We start from the raw sequence: 20048 nt of genomic DNA, 5'->3' as shown, positions 1-20048 counted from the left end.
TCGAAAGATTAGAACAGCACCCACAGCCAACGCTTGCACTGCTCTTGTCTCACCGAATAGTGGGGTTTGACCACTACCCTCCAAAGGAACCCACGGCGAGCGGTTTATTTCTTGTGGTAACATGACTCGAACCTTGGACCCTAAAATCTGCAATCAGCACGGAAAGATTACGTATATGTTACAGATCAAAGCTTGCGACTGCAGTTGCCTCCAAATTTTTCTTTTATTCCTAAAACTAACACCTGACGCTTACGAAACTTTATTTATGCTATTGCAGTTGGATCTTTCAATTTTGATGTTGTAATACCAGAACAGATAAACTGGTCTTGTTCAGTATGATTATAAGTTAAACATTCACAAAGTTCTTAAATAACCGAGTTACAAAAACACTCGCATTGCACAGATTGTTTATAAAAGTCCAAAAATCATTGAAGCCGGAACAAGGTTCTTAAATCTTCCAGAAGAGTGCGCATTAACATAAAAGTTGTTAGACCTTCTTCAAGCCAAATAATTTTAATATTATGATGATGAAAATGTTTGTGATTTTTCAAATAAAAGCCAGCATTTTTTTAATTATTTTCTACTCCTTTGGAAGACAAACAGAAATAAATGTAGACGTGATAATATGGATAATGTAGCATAGAACTACAAGATATCGTGTCGTAGTTATTGTATTTCTTTGACCTTTAATTCTAGGTGTACTTTAATGTATATTTTTTTTACTTGAGTTCAGTCTACGATAATTATTTTAGAGAAGAATGATATATCTCTAGTTGTGGTTTGATCGTATAATTGAAGTTCGTCTAGTGTTTTGGTTGATCACACATACGCTCAACTTTATTTTTTTGATTGGTTGTACCTACACTAACTTCTAGTTTCGGCTGATTGCAGTTACATCTGTAGTTTTGGTTTCATTTACATCTTTAATTTTTGGTCTTAGTTACAAGCACCGATAGTTTAGATTCGCTGTACTTATGCCTTTAATTGTGGTGGTAATTACTAGTACATCTATTTTAGATCTGTTCTCCGTTTATAGTTTTGGTTGGTTGTAATTAGTCTCATTTCTAATTTGGTCATACTTACGTGGAGGGAACGTCTTCACACTCACAGTGTTGCTGAACAGAGCTCCTGCTGGAACAGTGTCTACCAGGCCTCCCTTAGGTTGTTTCATCACCTTCATATAGTACTGAGAATTCGGTTCCAAGTCACGAATGTTAACATCATAAACTCCTGGTTCGACCAGAAGAAGATCTCTCAGGAAGAACTTCTGTTTCATCCACTTGTTGTCACTTTGATCTTGTCTGGATTCAGTGGTATGTGCATACCATACTTGGATCACCGTATCAGAGTGCTCTGTGTTCGTGTTGTCTGGAGTGATGGCAACACGGAGTCGGACAACACTCGCGTTCAAGGCCTCAGCAGATTCGATCTTCACCAACAGACCTATCGACCAAAGAATCCTACGCCATTAACAAAACCAAAGCCAAACAATTAGGTGTAATTTTCAAAGGCCTCTTAATCGATGTTCTTTCTTATATTCTGTGCACCAAAAGCTTTATTACTAAAGTTTACATTTTTGTTTTTCATAAATTTCCTTAAACGTTTTCAGAATTGATACGGTAAACAGACTATGTTGGTTAAAATCATAGGGCATATTAAAACCAAAACAAATGACCCAAACTATTTAAAACAACCGAATGGGCATTTAATGGAAAATTTAAAAAGCATTCCAAATTGAACGTACGTTAGTGTTATTTGTCAGACTTTAGTTGCGTGAAAAAGAGATTTCATTTTAGGGATGAAAGTTCCACGAAATTAATATCAGATATCAGTTTATTCTTCACAGTTCTATTTTTGTTTGATTGTAAAACAGTTCTTTCAGTAATAATCCTGGAATTATCGACTTGGTCGACATGGGTCCCATTACAATTACCCCCTCTTTTCTAACCTAATAAGACACCAAACTGCTCTGCTTTGTTGGTTACAGGGCTCTAATAACAACACGATGACACACGAGAACGTAAACAAGAATATCATGAATTATGGCTGAACTCACTTACTTACTGCTGGAATTCTCATATAAAACACGAGTAATTTTACTAAATGTTTTTACAGCAGGTGTTGTAAGCAGCAAAAAACATGAAATTACTCATTACGATACGGTATGTTGACTCCTATTGATAGTAAACGACATAAAAATAATTTGGTAAGTTGAGGCTTACGAATAACGTATTTTATTTAAAAAATAAAAACACCTATTTATTTTTGAACTTAAGTCAGCAGAATCTGACTCCATCACAAACTGGCACTCTTACCAGTAAGATCAGGAAGATTTTGAGATGGGCCTTCGGGATCGCAGACCATGATACGACAACAGGAGTCGCTAGGATCGGGTAATTCCCTGCAGTTGGGGCCACTAGTCACCACCAGGGAACAGCGAGGTACACATACAATTCGGCCTCCTCCTTCGCAAGTACACGAACCTTCACAACCATCCATAAACCTTTCTCCAGTTTTGTATGTCTCGTTCTTGAATTTGCAACCATCCTGTCTCACTGGGACCTTAAGACCTAAAAACAGACAATCGTATTAGAGGATCAAAACCGAAACGCTGTGCATATTTTGTTATTACCTAATCGTTTATCTTCTTTTCGGGCCAGAGAGAAATTGTTTCACATAATACCACAGTAAACAATCTAACACCAACGATAAAGTTATTTTTTTTTGTGAAGATTTTGAACGTTACTTAATAAATACTTAATTTTTCCTATATTGCGTTTTGATTTTTTTTGTAAGATTGTAAATTGTGAAAAAAAGAGTGAAATAAAAATTTATTACATCTTCCAATGTACTGGTATTAGTAGCTTATATTTATGACAAAGCTCTGCAGTAACCTACCACCACCAACCAAAAACCAATGCACTGACTAACTACCATTCTTATAACACACTTACAGGTTAAAGTACAGGGAATATTTATGACACTACCACAAGGCCAACCCACATTCCAGTTTGTGGAAGTAATTATATACACTAGCTAAAGAAATTAGAATTATCATCATAATACACATACATATATAATTTGTTTTCGAATAACCTCACCCATACATCTGAGGTAACACACTGAATCATCATACTACATAAAAAGAGAGAAAATAAAAATCATAAGTTAATATACGTGTGCCTTTAAAGCTTCCGGAATTCGATGAAGTATTTGCTATATTGTCTTCTTCTATGGTCGTTTCCTCTGTTACATCCACACCATTAATATTTTCCACACTATCTGACTTATCAGTGACGTCATTGTCATCAGAAATCGTCAGTTGTGTTGCCACTTCCTGGTTATTCCCTGGTTGGACACTTGGAGATCCATCCAGCTTCACTCCTTTGTTGTCGTCATTCTCGTCGGTCGAATTCTTCATCTTCATTTCCATTGTTTGGTTTCTTGTAGTCTTTTCTTCATCCAAGAGATCGTTATCCTTTGCTTCATCAGCTCCAAACAGTACATTCGTCACATGACTGTTCTTTTCAGTTGGTTCTTTATCCACCTCCATCATAGTCTCTGTGGCGATTCCTTGCTGCCCTCTATCCATCCAGTCAGGTTTGGTCGATAGCTTTTCCTTCTGGATTTTTTTCATAACTCGATATTTATTTTCAAAGCCCATAGGGGGAGACACTACTGTAGTAACATTCTCGTCAGATGATTCACAAGCGACGATCTCGCAACAGTTATCTTGAGGATCCGATATAATTTCACAGAGGGGATCCTCAATTTGTTTTTGATCAAAGTGAAAAGAGCATCGGTCTTGACATCGCACCTCTGTAGTGTCTTCACATATACATCTGTGTTCACAACCATCATTGAACTCCTCTCCAACTTTATAGGTGACGTTTTTAAACACACAAACTTGTAAAAGCTCTCGTTCTTCTGCTGTGGCTATAAAATAAAATTAAAAAGATATATACACAATTTGAATGTTAAGAGACGTATTAATCAGCAAAGGTTTCAATGAGAGACAAACTTTTAAACACGTGATTTTAATGAATCGTACATTTATGATATAAAATCACTTTAAATATAAAAGCAGTTTATTTGCATCATTTTATAGTCCTAATTTAGAGATCACTTACAAATATCGATCAAAATTAAGTTTACATACATAAATGGTTTCAATATAAATAATGATTTCCATAAAAGGCTATTAAGAATATGCTATTTTTACAGGGAAAAAATCAATATTTCTCTCAACAGGCGTGATATATTTGAAAGTAAAAGTATGTATAACGTCTAACCACTACCCTTCACACACACGCAAACGTACGATACAATGATATGATATTAATACTTTATTATTTAGTTCATTTATTCCCTACAGTCCAGAGATGTTATGGTTCTCTTTCGCTTTGTGAAATGCTTTATTATTTAGTTTATTTATTCCATACAGTCCAGAGATGTTATGGTTCTCTTTCGCTTTGTAAAATGCTTTGTTATTTAGTTTATTTATTCCATACAGTCTAGAGATGTTATGGTTCTCTTTCGCTTTGTGAAATGCTTTGTTATTTAGTTTATTTATTCCCTACAGTCCAGAGATGTTATGGTTCTCTTTTGCTTTGTGAAATGCTTTGTTATTTAGTTTATTTATTCCCTTCAGTCCAGAGATGTTATGGTTCTCTTTCACTTTGTGAAATGCTTTATTATTTAGTTTATTTATTCCCTACAGTCCAGAGATGTTATGGTTCTCTTTCGCTTTGTGAAATGCTCTGTTATTTAGTTTATTTATTCCATACAGTCCAGAGATGTTATAGTTCTCTTTCGCTTTGTGAAATGCTTTATTACTTAGTTTATTTATTCCATACAGTCCAGAGATGTTATGGTTCTCTTTCGCTTTGTGAAATGCTTTATTACTTAGTTTATTTATTCCATACAGTCCAGAGATGTTATGGTTCTCTTTCGCTTTGTGAAATGCTTTGTTATTTAGTTTATTTATTCCCTTCAGTCCAGAGATGTTATGGTTCTCTTTCGCTTTGTAAAATGCTTTGTTATTTAGTTTATTTATTCTATACAGTCCAGAGATGTTATGGTTCTCCTATGCTCTGTGAAATGATAATAAATAATTATATGTTTCTTTGAAAGAGAAACACTGTATAGCAATAACCCTAAATCGTACCGGGTGCACAGCCTCTACTGATATCATTGGGGTCTCCCTCGAATCCCTGTCGACAGACACAAGATGGTGCAGGACCTTCTAAAACACACTCTGCGTTTGGTCCACAATACACTTGTTCACAGATATCTGAAGGAACAAAAATCATACTGAGTAAAAGATATATAGATCACCTCGTGAGATTAGAATGGGAGTAATTCGATGAAATAGTAAAATAAAATATGGAAAGGATTCTTGGGTTTCAAGAATTGCCATGTAAGTACGAAAAACGCCTTTCTCAAACAATATACATGTTCCTAAACACGATTATCTTAGAATTGTTTTCATTATTTGAAAATGTACATACACAAAATCATGTGATTTATGCCACTACTTGTATTTCATTTATTACATAAACCGTGTTTATAGATATATGCCTGATGTAATAACACATGATTAAGTTCAGAGCTTATAAGGTGCGTGCAGTAAAACAAACATTGGTGGATTTATTTTCAAAATACATTATAATAGTGTCGATTTTGTTGCGCATCCATTTCTTGACATTATTTAGTATACCATACTTCAAGACTAAAATACAGGTTATAAAGTGTTCCTATATGTGACCTTGACATTGCTCTGAAGGGGATCTATAGCGTTGAGAGAGTTCACATTTTTTTTCCTAAGAGCAAAAACAACTAAAAATTTTCTCTTCAGAACGACCTGGGCTGGAACCAGCCATCAGAGTTACATTACTTTAACGAAGTCCTGACTATCATTCGTTGATAGTAGTTCAACTGTTTCAAACTAACATCAAATGTAAGTGAACTATACGACTGAAGTTAACACATGTAACGTTTCATATTAATTCATACTGAAAATAGTAGAAAACGAAACTAAAATTGCAATAACCCATTTCGAACTACCATATATAACGTGCTAAGTATTCTCACAATTTTTAGATGTATTAATGCACAGGAACTACTTTTAATTTCACAAAATAAAGCCAAACAAATAGTTCTTGCGACTTTTGTTTTCTTCTGGTATGGTAAGTGCTTGTGAAAATACTCAGTGGGTTAACCTTAGAATGAATTGTGCTGTTCAACTCGTGATACATATCAAACAGCATTGTTAACAAATAGAAGTGTGACTGATGGAACAAAACAGTGTTATTATTCTGTATTAGTATTTAGTTTCGTTAACAGCATTGATTAAAAAATTTGAAATATATATGTTTTGATGTTGTTGACTGTTATAACTAGTATTTGTCATACTGTTGAATATTGCTTTGTAATTTTAGCTTAGTATATGGATTTAGAAATAATATACATCTCCTAAGCTGCTCAAATATGGCGAGCAAATATCCTTAGAACGATGATCGAAAACACTGTTGGCGACCAATTCTAACTATTATAGGTTCCAGTTTTGTTGCTTAATTACGTATATTATTACGTAATTGCTATACCGAATTAGCCTTATTATTCTATAGGCTAGTTTTAATCTTATGTACCGTTATCATACATTGCTATTTATTTCCATACATTATTTCTAATGTACATTCTAATGTACACATTATACACTATTACATTTTGTCATACTTTTTACTTCTGCAATATATTTTGATCTAAATAAAATGGAAGCAAAACATGTAAAGTTTCTCAAAAGTAATTTTAAAGTGAATAGTCTGCGACAAGAAGCGTTAATACCGAACAGCGTAATAAACAGGTATAACAAAATATGGTCAGTAATTACCCGTTTCTTATCTAGTCACAAGTTGAAACCAGTCATATTTGATTATGCTTTTGGTTTGAATCTCGGGCAAATCTACACGAGGGTTATCTGCGCTAACCGTTCCTAATTTAGCAGTGTAAGATCAGAGGGAAGGTAGCTAGTTATTACCACCCACCCCCAACTCTTAGGCTACTCTTTAAACCAAAGAATATTGGGATCGACCGTTACATAATAACGTCCCCACGACTGAAAGGGCGAGGATGTTTGGTGCGACGGGGATTCGAACTCGCGACCCTCAGATTACGAGCCAAGTGCCCTAACCACCTAGCCATGCCATGCCTATTTGATTATGACAACATCATAGATATGTATTCACTTCTGGTAATGTATTTGTTGACAAATACGGAAGTAATATTACAGCCAACAAAATATTCAACTTTGCTGTTCAGACACAGTATACTTAAAGAATGTCGTGCTCTTTTGGAACTTACTTCTACCCAGGAAGGGTTCCACACAAACAGCGCCACCACAGGAACTAGGACAACATTTAAAGGTGTTTGGACACTCATAGTCGTGATCACAGTCGCGTGCACACGAGTCGTGGTCAACGCTCTGATCTTCCACAATTTCTGGACAAGCTCCGTGTTTATCAGCATAGGAAGCTGCTGTCAAATGAAGGTATACACACTAAGTAACTATAAACATTAAAAACGGTGTTTGGCAGCCGCTAACGATATTATAAATTGAATTTGAAGTTACAAGTAAGGCACGTTTTGTCGACTCTTGTTTAGTATATTTTTAGGCTTACTGTTCAGCTATTTACATTTTCAATGAACACCCACCATCCCTCTTTGTCTTACATTATTCTTAAACAACTGTTATCATTACTAAAACGCAAAGGAAGTTTTGGGAGATTTTTTTTTTAATCAGTGAAAAAGCAAAAACTATAGTTCATAAATTCACACGAAATATAATCGATTTTTATTTAGAATTTTCGCACAAGGCTACTACATAAGGTCCATTTACTTGTAGCCGTCCCTAACTTTGGACGAGTAAACTAGATACAAGGAAACTATTTAAAAACAGCCGTGTCAATGGGACGTGAACAAGGAAACCTTCATGTTCAAAGTCCGGACACACAAGTCTTCAGGTTACGCAGGGTCCAAAAGCTTATTGAAATTTAGATGTTTCATAACTTTATATAATTTTTGTTAGAAGAACAAGCACTTACTTTAAGATTCACCGAACTATTATGTTATACTATATATCATGTATACGGCACTGGCCATAGATTAATTGTCAAGTATAACTTTCGGTACAGAATGCTACGTTTTACCGCTACCTACACAAATGAAGTGCGATAAATTAGGCTTAGTTCATACTATTTTATTTATTTGGTGGTTTTTACTATTCATATTTGTTGCAAACTTTCATTGACTTGGTGTACGAAAGTAAGTTCGAAAATTACCAAAGCAACGCGTATTGTTTTAAACCTTTAAAGTCCATAGATGGCGCTACATAACTATATACGTACGTTATTAGCGAGGGTATTTCTCACAAGCAATTATATTATTTTATTATACAATATTTTTCCAAGCGTTAAGTTTCAGAAACTGTATTTATAAAATCGTGACATTTCTTAATTAAAACATACTCAACGAACCGTCCTCTGCTTTACTGTCTGCACAGCGAACAGTGACGCAACAGGGATCGCCGACCACAGGTTTTTCGAAGCACTTCGGATCATTTATCGCCGATCCTGGTCGCATGTAGGGAAGAGTGCATCTGTCCTTACAGTCTCCTTCGTTGTTTCCTTTACAGATACAGCGGAGGTCACAGCCTTCAAGAAACTCGTCTCCAACTTTGAGCGTTTGGTTATTCCTGATGCAACCATCTAGAAGTAAATGTGAACGAAATAATTTCTGGATGAATTAGACAAAGCAATGCGTAACATTATAATGACAATAACTGTGATACTTTGGAAACAGTGCGTGTTTTACTTACGAAATGTGTTATATACATCTCTAAGTGAAAAAAATTAGTTGCCCAAGTTAACTGTCATGTGTTTAATAAAAATTCCTGAGCATCTGATTTGGACTTTTTTTTTCGCACTCTGAGTCCAGAAGCTTTTGGCTCTGCTAAACGTATAGTTTCTAGCCTGAAGGGCTAATTTGTACACAGCTCTGATGTTTGGATAGCTTCAATGGAAGTATGGTTTGTTAACTTTGGACAACACCAGATTATTTTTTTCGTATACAACATACACTGAATGGGGCTTGTTTGTTTCATCTAGTTTAATCAACGAGTTTTAGGCTTACCCTTAAATAATTATATTCATAAAATTTCATATTTGATTATGGCAACAGAGTAAATTTTCAACCACTCCTGGTAGTGTATTTGCTAATATCAGTATGGAATTAATATACTCTTCAAAAAAAGAAACGCAAAAGGGATATTTTTGTTATTTTAGAAAGAAATATATGTAATAACGTTACAAGCTCAGAGTATGTGATATTACACGTGTTAAGGGACTGATTGTCAGACCAAAATGACAATAAAAGTTCTGCACTTTGAAAACGGAGGAAAACATCGGATTTTTCGCCAAAACGCATTCGTGTCCAATAACTTTCTTTAAGAGATCTGCATGTTCTGCAAGTGCAACATGTGCAAAATCCCTATAAAAGTGACGGGTTCTCGGTTTCCATAGCTCAGTGTTAAGCCACCGACACGCAATACAGTTACGCCAAGACTGACTGAAGCACAACGCAACAACGCCATTGGTCGCTTGGAAGCAGGTGAATCTCGATCAGATGTTGCCAGAGCTGTGAATGTCCACCCAAGCACCATCACAAGGCTATGGAATCGTCACAAACAACATGGATCAACTCATGACCGTCCACGATCTGGCAGACCTCGTGTGACCACGCCCGCACAAGATCGCAACATCCAGTTACGTCACCTTCGGGATAGGACCACCACTACGACGTCTACTGCCTCAACCATACCAGGGTTGCGTAGGATTTCCGATAAGACCGTACGCAACCGTCGACGAGATTCTTAGGCCCTATGTGCAACCCATCATGGTGAACGTCAACGACGTTTTTCAATATGACAACGCCCGACCTCACCACTGTCTTCTTGAGACACCACAACATCAACGTCCTTCCCTGGCCCTCCAGATCACCAGATTTAAACCCCATCGAACATCTTTGGGACGAGTTGGACCGACGTCTGCGACGGCGACAACCTCAACCGCAGACTCTACCTTAACTTGCAGCAGCTTTGCAGGCTGAATGGACAGCCATTCCATAGGATGTGATTCGTCATCTCATCGCTTTCATGGGTAGGAGATGCCAAGCAGTTATTGATGCTCACTGGGGGCATACTCGTTATTGACGTTGAGTGAAGTTAAACTTCAACTAGTGAGTGTGGACTTCGCCTTTGCAGACTTTGGATGTTCAGCAGTGAATGTGCAAAGTTTCACACATGTCATACAGAACTACCCGGAATAAACATGTTAACAATATGTCTCAAATTTTGCCTTTTGCGTTTCTGTTTTTGAAGAGTATATTATTTGACAAAAAGAATACATAAACGCTACGTACAGTTTGTGTACGTTGAAGAAAGAAGGCAGTCGCTCGTGTATTTAGTTTAAAGTCTTTACAGAGAGCAACTAGAAGTCACAAAGAGGCGTTGAGGTTAAAGCAGTGAATATCACTTAGAGCATCACAATTGTTATGAAAAGCGAATGATGCACTCAGACAAAGCATCATTTGTTGATGAGAAAAGCGAATGATGCACTCAGACAAAGCATCATTTGTTGTTGAGAAAAGCGAATGATGCACTCAGACAAAGCATCATTTGTTGTTGAGAAAAGCGAATGATGCACTCAGACAAAGCATCATTTGTTGTTGAGAAAAGCGAATGATGCACTCAGACAAAGCATCATTTGTTGTTGAGAAAAGCGAATGATGCACTCAGACAAAGCATCATTGTTGTTGAGAAAAGCGAATGATGCACTCAGACAAAGCATCATTGTTGTTGAGAAAAGCGAATGATGCACTCAGACAAAGCATCATTGTTGTTGAGAAAAGCGAATGATGCACTCAGACAAAGCATCATTGTTGTTGAGAAAAGCGAATGATGCACTCAGACAAAGCATCATTGTTGTTGAGAAAAGCGAATGATGCACTCAGACAAAGCATCATTGTTGTTGAGAAAAGCGAATGATGCACTCAGACAAAGCATCATTGTTGTTGAGAAAAGCGAATGATGCACTCAGACAAAGCATCATTGTTGTTGAGAAAAGCGAATGATGCACTCAGACAAAGCATCATTGTTGTAATGAAGAGTGAATGAAGCACCCAAACAGAGAATCATTGTTGTAATGAAGAGTGAATGAAGAGCTAAAATACAAAAACAAGTGGATATTCCGCAATTCAAATGAATAGTTTATTTAAACCTTACCGGAAAAAAAATCAAAATCGGCGACTTGTTTAAAAGTTCGTCTGTTATAAGTAAAGTTACTATCTATTACGAAGTATAATTTCATTTTGAAGTTAACATTCATTATGTATGAAGAAATTCCATAAACAACGACATTATACACATATTACGATAGCATCTCCCTCTCACGACTTCTGTAGTTTGGAGATTAAAAGTTGTCATTCTAGTTTTATATCACTATATTCTATATTTTCAAATTATTTTAACTTAGTTACCTAAATTATAGCTTAGCTCAATGTATTTTTTTTCAAAACAAAAGAAAAAAAAACTACAAAGTTTATAGATGGCGTAATATATCAGTCATCCTTCTACTACTAGGTTAGGCCTACCTTCTGTGAAAATAGTAACGACCTCGGAAGAAGTACCCAACCTTTTAGTTTCTACGTCATCCCACACGGATACTCGTACCTGGTATGCTGTATGTGGATTTAACTGAGTAATTTTCATCAGTGGAATATTACCAGCCTAAAGTATTAGAATAAAAAAAGAAAAATGTTAGTCCCACACATCTAATTCTTAACTTCTTAGATTACAAGTGGGGTAACACTGAAGGCCACCTACATTCAATTATTTCTCAACAGGTCAGAGTACAGCAGTTTTCTAGGAAAAAAAACAGGCGTTCATATTCTGATTTACGGGTGAACGTTCTCTAAGCACGTAATTTTTAAAGTTTTAAATTTGTTTTAAAATATTATTTAATATTATTTTATGAAACATGTAAGTAACGCATGACAAAATCAAAAGGCATAAAATTCTTAAGAGTGAAACGGCCAATTTATCTTTGATCAGGGTCTCGGGCAATTAGCGTAATCTCGTGGTGCAATATTTTATTCTGAAAAAAAAAGGAAAAATTAGTTAAAAAGAAACTATTTTTACACGTTACGTATTCTAACATGATATATTGAACACGGCCAGCCTACATTTGCATAGATTTAGAAATTAGAAGTCTACAATATTTCAAAAACGCATCAAGCTTTTGCGAGTACAGTATAGTGCAAGTTGCCATGGTTATAATCAGTAACGTAACTGTTCCTAAGTTACCCAGGGTCGGTGAACTATTCTACATCTCTCTCAGTGGGTTTGTTTGTTTGTTTGGGAATTTCGCACAAAGCTACTCGAGGGCTATCTGTGCTAGCCGTCCCTAATTTAGCAGTGTAAGACTAGAGGGAAGGCAGCTAGTCATCACCACCCACCGCCAACTCTTGGGCTACTCTTTTACCAACGAATAGTGGGATTGACAGTCACATTATACACCCCCACGGCTGGGACTCTCAGTGGGAAGAAACAGATTGCAAGATTTGAAAATGGCTTCAACATAATTTCGGAGCCAACTCATTTCGCTAACTAAAATTGCATTCGCTTTTCCATCAAAGGGCACGTATCTGTACATCATCAGCACGTGGAGAAATAGAACGAATTTTATCTATTTGAAAAATTAGCTACGAAACATTATTAATACACGTCACATTATCTAGTTTATTAGTCAGGCTTTAATCGCCAAATGAAAGGTTAGACGGACACTCCTATACGTGCTGGAGAAACTATTGGGTGTGTCGAGTTTACAGAACAATCAGATAGACGCAGTGTCACTGCCAAAGTTTTAGGTCAAGACAAACCTATTGGGTGGAAGCCTAGACTTTCTACTTAGGCGTTTCCGGCTTATGTCGTACCTTCGATATGTTGAAATAGCAAATGTTTTTCAGTTGATGTTTCACTTTACACAGTATGGTCAATGTCCTTATATTGCGGGTGTTTATCTTTTCTAAATGAGAGTCTAGCGTAAATTAGGAGCTTAATCGAGAAACAATATACAAATAATCCAATCAGCTTTCAGTTAGGGTTTTATTTTGTAACTAAATCCGTAAGGCGATTATTGACGAATATTACTGAATCACTCATAGTTAGATTTAAAAAAAAAATCTACAAAACTATACTGTAGAAGGAAACTCTAGTTCTTTAGTAAACGATTAGGTCCATAATACTGGACGGTAGAACAAAAGTACCTTAAACTAGTCAATGTTGCCTGAACAACTATCGAACCGAAAAGGGTAAAGTAAAACTTGTTTGTTTGTTTTTTATTTCGCACAAAGCTACTCGAGGGTTATCTACGCTAGCCGTCCCTAATTTAGTAGTGTAAGACCAGAGGGAGGGGAGCTAGTCATCACCACCCACTGCCAACTCATGGGCTACTCTTTTACCAACGAATAGTGGAATTGACTGTCACATAATAATGTCCACACGGCTGAAAAGGCGAGCATGTTTGGCGCGACGAGAATTCGAACCACGACCCTCAGATGACGAGTCGAACGCCTTAACCCATCTGGTCATGCCAGGCCAATATTTTGATGACATTTGGTATATTCCTCGACACGATAATTCATTTGTGATATAACTTTGGATTTTATTAATTGTTTTGACACATAAATGGTTTTTTGTGGTGACTGTACATAAAGTTATGATTTAAAACTTTTTTTTATTATTGTTGTTTCTTTCAAATGACCATTACAAGTCTCGAAAATGCATTTTACTTTGTTTTTTTTTCATGTTTTATTTTCATCGCTACCTGAATTTGGTTCCAGTTTTCGGATGCGTCTCCAGTTTCTTTCATTTTTCTGTATTCCACCACGTATCCAGATAGGTAATTAGGTAGTTTGAAGTCATCCCACGCAATAGTTAGTGAGCTAGGACTTCGCTGAGTCACCAGAAGTTTGGGAGCGTTTGGAACAGGTGTATCTAGCGGAATGACATGTGTTGTCAAAGTGATTCATCGCATAGAAAATATTAAAAACAAAAACAGTGTTCTAAGAACGACGTTAAACTAAAAGAAGTCATAGTAATGAAAATCGCCATGTTCTAAAACAATGAACTCGATGAAGATTTGAGATTCCTGAGAAATAACAATAATACAACAATGTGCAACTATAGTATGTGTGTGTTTCTTATAGCAAAGCTACATAAAGCTATCTGCTGTGTCTACCGACGGGAATCGAGCCCCTGATTTTAGCGTCATAAATTCGTAGACTTTTAGTTGTCCCATAGGGGACTAAAACTATAGTATTTAATTAAGGATTGGTCTAAATAAACTTCATACACATGAAGGTGCTGATTAAAAATCATAAATACCGTTAACGACATATAGAGGGCACGCTGGCATTTTCAACTTGAACGTTACCTTTATAATGCGAGGGCTAAACGGGTACTTTAAAAGCTCTATATTTCAGGTATGCTCGTCCTTAGTTTTTAACTATTGACCAGTAGAGAAAGAAGTAATCAGCAGTGACTACTGCCGCAGGTGATTTGTATCGAATAATAGATTATGAAGTTTGTTCAGCGGCATTGTGTCGCGAGACTTGAACCTTTGGTCCAAGGCTGTTTGTTTGTTTGCTCTTTTTAAATTTCGCGCAAAGCTACACGAGGGCTATCTGCGCTAGTCGTCCCTAACTTAGCAGTGTAAGACTAGAGGGAAGGCAGCTAGTCATCACCACCAACCGCCAGCTCTTGGGCTACTCTTTTACCAACGAATAATGGGATTGACCGACACTTTATAATGCCCCCCCCAGCTGAAAGAGCGAGCATGTTTGGTGCGACGGGGATTCAATCTCGCGACCCTTGGAATACGAGTCGAACGCATTGAGCCACCTGGCCATGCCGGGCCATCCGAGGCCGTAACACTAACTACAAGGCCACAAGTTTGGGTCTGATTAACGAGAAAGCTAAACAGCTATAAATAACCTAAAGAGTTACAAAAGAAAATATCAACATATTGAAACATATTTTAGAATAAACAAATGTTTGCGTGTATAAAGAATTTATACTTCCATCGTTATGGTTAACTTTTTGTTAATATTATCTCTTCAGATTTCGATTTGACAACCTGAAATACAAGTTCTGAAATGAATTGGAAGAGCCGAAAGCTTTTTTATTTATTAAATTTCTTTAAACGTTTCACTCCCGAAACAACCGAGTTAAGTAGAATGAATATAGCTGAAACGTACCTCTTTCACACGCTAGAACAAATTAACGCAATCTTTAGATAAGTTTTATGGTGAAAAAACACTTCAGCATAAAGTCATTACAGAACCATAATCATTTATTACATTCGATTAACAACGATAAAAGAAAAGAACTACGTGGACTTCAGTGATACGTGTCTGATATACATATTCCTTGCTACCTTATATATATACAGGGTGTTCGGAAAGTCACTGTGTACTTATATATTTATTAACAGACATGTTTCAATATAGAATACAGGAGGTAAATGTGAATGACAATTATAAACGATGATGAAAGATGACCCCCGTTGGCATCAATACAGGCCTGGATCCTTCTTAATTTGTTTCTAAACACCGCTTCAGTTGCTGGCTTGAAATAGACTGAATAAAATATGATTACAAAACTGCACAGTGGCTTTCCGAACACCCTTTATATATACGTACAAACATATGAACTTACAATGATGTTAACAGCAATAATCTAAACCTATTGAACATCAGAATAGTTAAACTGTCAACCGTGTAAGTGTTTTCACACATACCTGATTTTTTTTTATATATTTCTCAAAGTTTATACATCATTACCTTTACATCGATATTTTACGCAGCAAACATCGTCTTCATCTGGAATTTCCTGACACGAGGGGTCGCTGATGGAACCCGGACGAAAATGACAACGTTCGCGACATTCCGATTTACCATTTTCCATGCACGTGCATGTTTGCTCACAACCCATATGAAAAGTTTCTCCAAGGCCGTAAGATGTCGCTTCATCTGTGACACAACCGTCTATATAGATACATATGGATGAAATAAAACAGAATCTTATAACACACAACCTGTATTTTGGCTTACTGACATTTAACAGTTCAATTCCCTCATATAGAAGTTACGAATACATGACAAAATTTAAAATATCGACTTTTGCTGTTTGGGAGAACTTGTTACATGGTGTCCTTGAAATGGGTTACATTTTCTAGATGAAGATATTTAAGCAGAGTTTTCGGCAACATCAAAGCGTAACAATGTAAAGAAACGTCGACGTTAAATAGTTACATTACTGATATAATTGTTTTCGTTTCTAGTTTGTTTTTGGTTTTTGGAAAAGTTAAAATAATTATTTGTACGGAATTCCTGTAGTCCGATAGTTTTCATGCAATATCAAATATTCAGAGAAGTTAATTTATTATCATTGTTGTTGTGTGGAAGAAGATTACATCTTTGGTACTTTAAGTACGGGAAGAATCTCGATTTAGTGATGTACGTGTCTGACGTGAAATATGGTTGAACAAAACGTGTATAAACAGTACTTTGAAAAACAATGTTGTGAAAGAACAGCGTTTAATAGCTTGCAACAACGACACCTTAGAAAGGGTCGAAACGCATGCTTGCGTTATGTACGTGTTAGGTAAATAATTTTCGCCTAGTTCCCCCCCCCCCTCTTCCCCTGACACGAACAAACCAGACTGTCCACTTCTTCAGAAACAAGTTCCAGCTCATTTAGAGTTGGTTAACACGGTCTTTTCTTCCTGATTCAGAAAGAAGTTGGTGAAAAATATGCACGACTAAGGACGAAAGAATTTACGAAGTTCTGTCGGTTTTTCCCTCTAGTGTCGAGCAAAGCTGTGAACTTTTAAAAATACGCAATTTCTCTTACTGCTTCCGCAAAACTTGTTTAACCGTTTACCAGTAGTACTTTTGTCAGTTAAAAAAAAAAAGAAAAGAAAGATGATACATTTATTTATTTATTTTCCCAAATGGGTCGTTGTTATTGGCCTAGCTCCATTGGAGAAGATTTTGGCCAATGTTTCGTGCTATTACATCACATCGTCATCGGATCAATTAAATACATTTTAGCTACACATCACTTTGTTTAAACATTCTACAAAGCAATAAACAGGTTGCCTATTTCTTCTGTAGATTTCACACACATATATATTCAAGTTGTTTTAGGCATTCTTTTCAGGTATGTTTTAAACGATACGAACTCTTCTTACAACTTCTTAAGAGCATGATCGGAGGGTCGCGGGTTCGAATTCACGTCACACCAAACATGCCGTCCCTTTCAGCCGTGTGGGCGTTATAATGTTACCATCAATCCGTTGGTAAAATGAGTAGCCTAAGAGTTGGCGGTAGGTGGTGGTGACTTGTTGCCTTCCCTCTCGACTTACACTGCTAAATTACAGACGGCTTACACAAATAGCCCTCGTGTAGCTTCGCGCGAAATTCGAAAAACAAACAAACTTGAGGGCTTGAAGTTTACTTAGCTTGTTTATATTATATTTGTCGTTCCTACGTTAAAACAAACTTAAAGAATAGAAAAACATTTATTTTCTTTTATTAATCTCACAGTACATGTTTTCCAGAAGGTCTGTTGTTCTTAACATAATTACTATTGTTTTATAATATAATTAATTCGTTTTCTCATATATTTTTTTATATTTCATATCTAACTTCTTTATTTTTATTCAAAGTTTCTGTTTTTTTTTTTTAATAATCAGTAGCATGTGCTCGTGAGAAAGAACTACTTAGCAAACTCAGGATAATGGAGGCCTAATCAAAGAAGGCTTAACAGCTCATTTCGACTGTGTGTACATTTATCACTTCTTAACTGTCTTTCCTTTCACAACCTTAGTTTACTTCTTGAAAGTTTAAAATAATATAAAAGCAAGTAACTACATTCCAAACATTTATTTATAAAGGGAGTCTAGGGATTTCGGTATATTTCTTCACTGACCTCACTGTCATTTGACTAAAATGTAGAGGAAGTTTATACATTTTATATGAAAGTTTATTCTTTCTTTTTTCCTTTAATTTAGTTTACTGGAAACTCGAAAAAACGAGTGGTATTTCTTTGATCAGTAACGTTATTCTGCAAAATAAATGTGGCAGCTTTTCTTGTCCGTAATTCTTATTTTCAATACATTTTTCATATTTGAATAGAAATATGAATTATATAAACAAAAAATAAAATTAATTTCTTATACTAAATACAAAAACTGAATGTTCCTTTTGAATAGAAAGTAACTGATAAATAATCTTTTTAACATGCAGATTAAAAGTGTTCGTATTTAATTTTCGATTTAATTTTTATTTTGTGAAATATTCTTATAGATGGCGGTGTTATGATTACCGCAAATAACACGCACTTATTTACTACACGAGGGCTATCTGCGCTGGCCGTCCCTAATTTAGCAGTGTAAGACTAGAGAAAAGGCAACTAGTCATTACCACCCACCGCCAACTCTTGTGCTACTCTTTTACCAACGAATAGTGGGATTGACAGTCACATTATATCGCCCCAACGGCTGAAAGATCGAACATGTTTGGGGCGACTGCGATTCGAACCCGCGACCCTCTGATTACGAGTAGAACGTCAGAATTATATACGAATGGCATACTACTCCAGATTGCCCCATCGGCAAAATTTTTAGGTCTGACCTATGATTCAAAACTTACTTGGATCAATCACGTGAACGAAATTAAAAATAAAGTCTGGCGAAGAACTAACTATGCTAGGAGTCTAACTGGTAAAAACAGTGGAGCATCTACAGATAACATACTAAAAATCTATAAAACATATATTAGACTTGTAATAGATTATGCAGCTCCAGCATGGGTAACTGTAAGCAATAAAATAATTAAAACCAAACTACAAACAATCCAAAACACACTCCTTACAACTGCATACAGAGTTCCAAGAACAACATCATCTCAGTTCATTCACAAATACTCAAACATACCAACCATACCAGATAGACTCCTACATAGTACAATAATGTACTTTAATAAGAATTGGATGACAAACGAATTACTATGCGAACTAGACAGGTACCTCATACATGATGAAGCTAGTCCTAATTATCTCTCCCCAGTTAACTTATATTTTAAATATAAAAATAAATAATATATATATTAAATAATAAAAATAATAATAATATATATATTAAATAATAAAAATAATAATAATATATATATTAAATAATAAAAATAAAAATAATATATATATTAAATAATAAAAATAATAATTATATATATATTAAGCAATAAAAAAAAAACACCATCAAACTTGACATTCTGCTGATAGAATAAAATAATCACTATATATAAGCCACAATACATGGACATTGCCCTGAAAAGAATCAAAATAATATTCAGTTCTACAATTATAAATACCAATCCGGCAAGAACATAAGTACGGAGAGGAGGAAGAGGTCATAGAGAACCTGACCCTTCAGGGTATGAACTTTTCTTACCCAAACACCGACAGAGATTCGAGTAGAACGCCTTAACTCACCTGGCCCTGTCGGGCCTTTTACCATTCATATAATACAATAAACGATATGTTTTTTTTTATTTTTAATTCATAAGAAATTAATAAAATTATTCGGAAAGAAATATTTAATGTAATGTAATGTAATATATATGAACACAATGAATTGTTTTGCACTCGTTACCTTTAGTTTTGATTATCACCACTTCTTGTTCGCCATTTTCATCAACTTTCACAAAATATTCCGTGTTAGGCTTCAAATCCTGGATTTTAGCCATGGAATTTTGCGTCTGAGAAATAAAGTACTTGCTATAATAATCTTAGCAAACTTATTAACTGTGGGAAAAAAAGGTATAGAATTAATTAATATTTATTATAGATATGACAAGTATTCTTCTCTTGT

At 35.6% G+C, this 20048-nt stretch overlaps 1 protein-coding gene across 8 annotated transcripts in view; it reads right to left on the bottom strand.

Annotated features, from left to right (window-relative positions):
• The window catches only part of LOC143226591 (uncharacterized), a 77918-nt gene that overhangs the window by 20057 nt on the left and 37813 nt on the right, over window positions 1-20048 (bottom strand). For 3 of the 8 annotated variants that reach the window (XM_076457766.1, XM_076457772.1, XM_076457774.1), the window contains exons 3-12: window positions 19830-19935; window positions 15958-16161; window positions 13941-14110; window positions 11707-11842; window positions 8526-8765; window positions 7363-7536; window positions 5168-5293; window positions 3178-3936; window positions 2316-2570; window positions 1084-1443 (exon numbers count right to left, since the gene is read on the bottom strand). In XM_076457766.1, coding sequence (XP_076313881.1) covers window positions 1084-1443; window positions 2316-2570; window positions 3178-3936; window positions 5168-5293; window positions 7363-7536; window positions 8526-8765; window positions 11707-11842; window positions 13941-14110; window positions 15958-16161; window positions 19830-19935 — 2530 coding nt within the window. The remainder of the gene's footprint in view (window positions 1-1083; window positions 1444-2315; window positions 2571-3177; window positions 3937-5167; window positions 5294-7362; window positions 7537-8525; window positions 8766-11706; window positions 11843-13940; window positions 14111-15957; window positions 16162-19829; window positions 19936-20048) is intronic. The other 5 variants (XM_076457768.1, XM_076457767.1, XM_076457769.1 and 2 more) reach the window with 5 other exon arrangements.

Source organism: Tachypleus tridentatus, chromosome 9 (assembly GCF_004210375.1).
Source record: "Tachypleus tridentatus isolate NWPU-2018 chromosome 9, ASM421037v1, whole genome shotgun sequence".
Lineage (NCBI taxonomy): Eukaryota > Metazoa > Arthropoda > Merostomata > Xiphosura > Limulidae > Tachypleus > Tachypleus tridentatus.
This window is presented reverse-complemented; position numbering and strand designations above follow the sequence as displayed.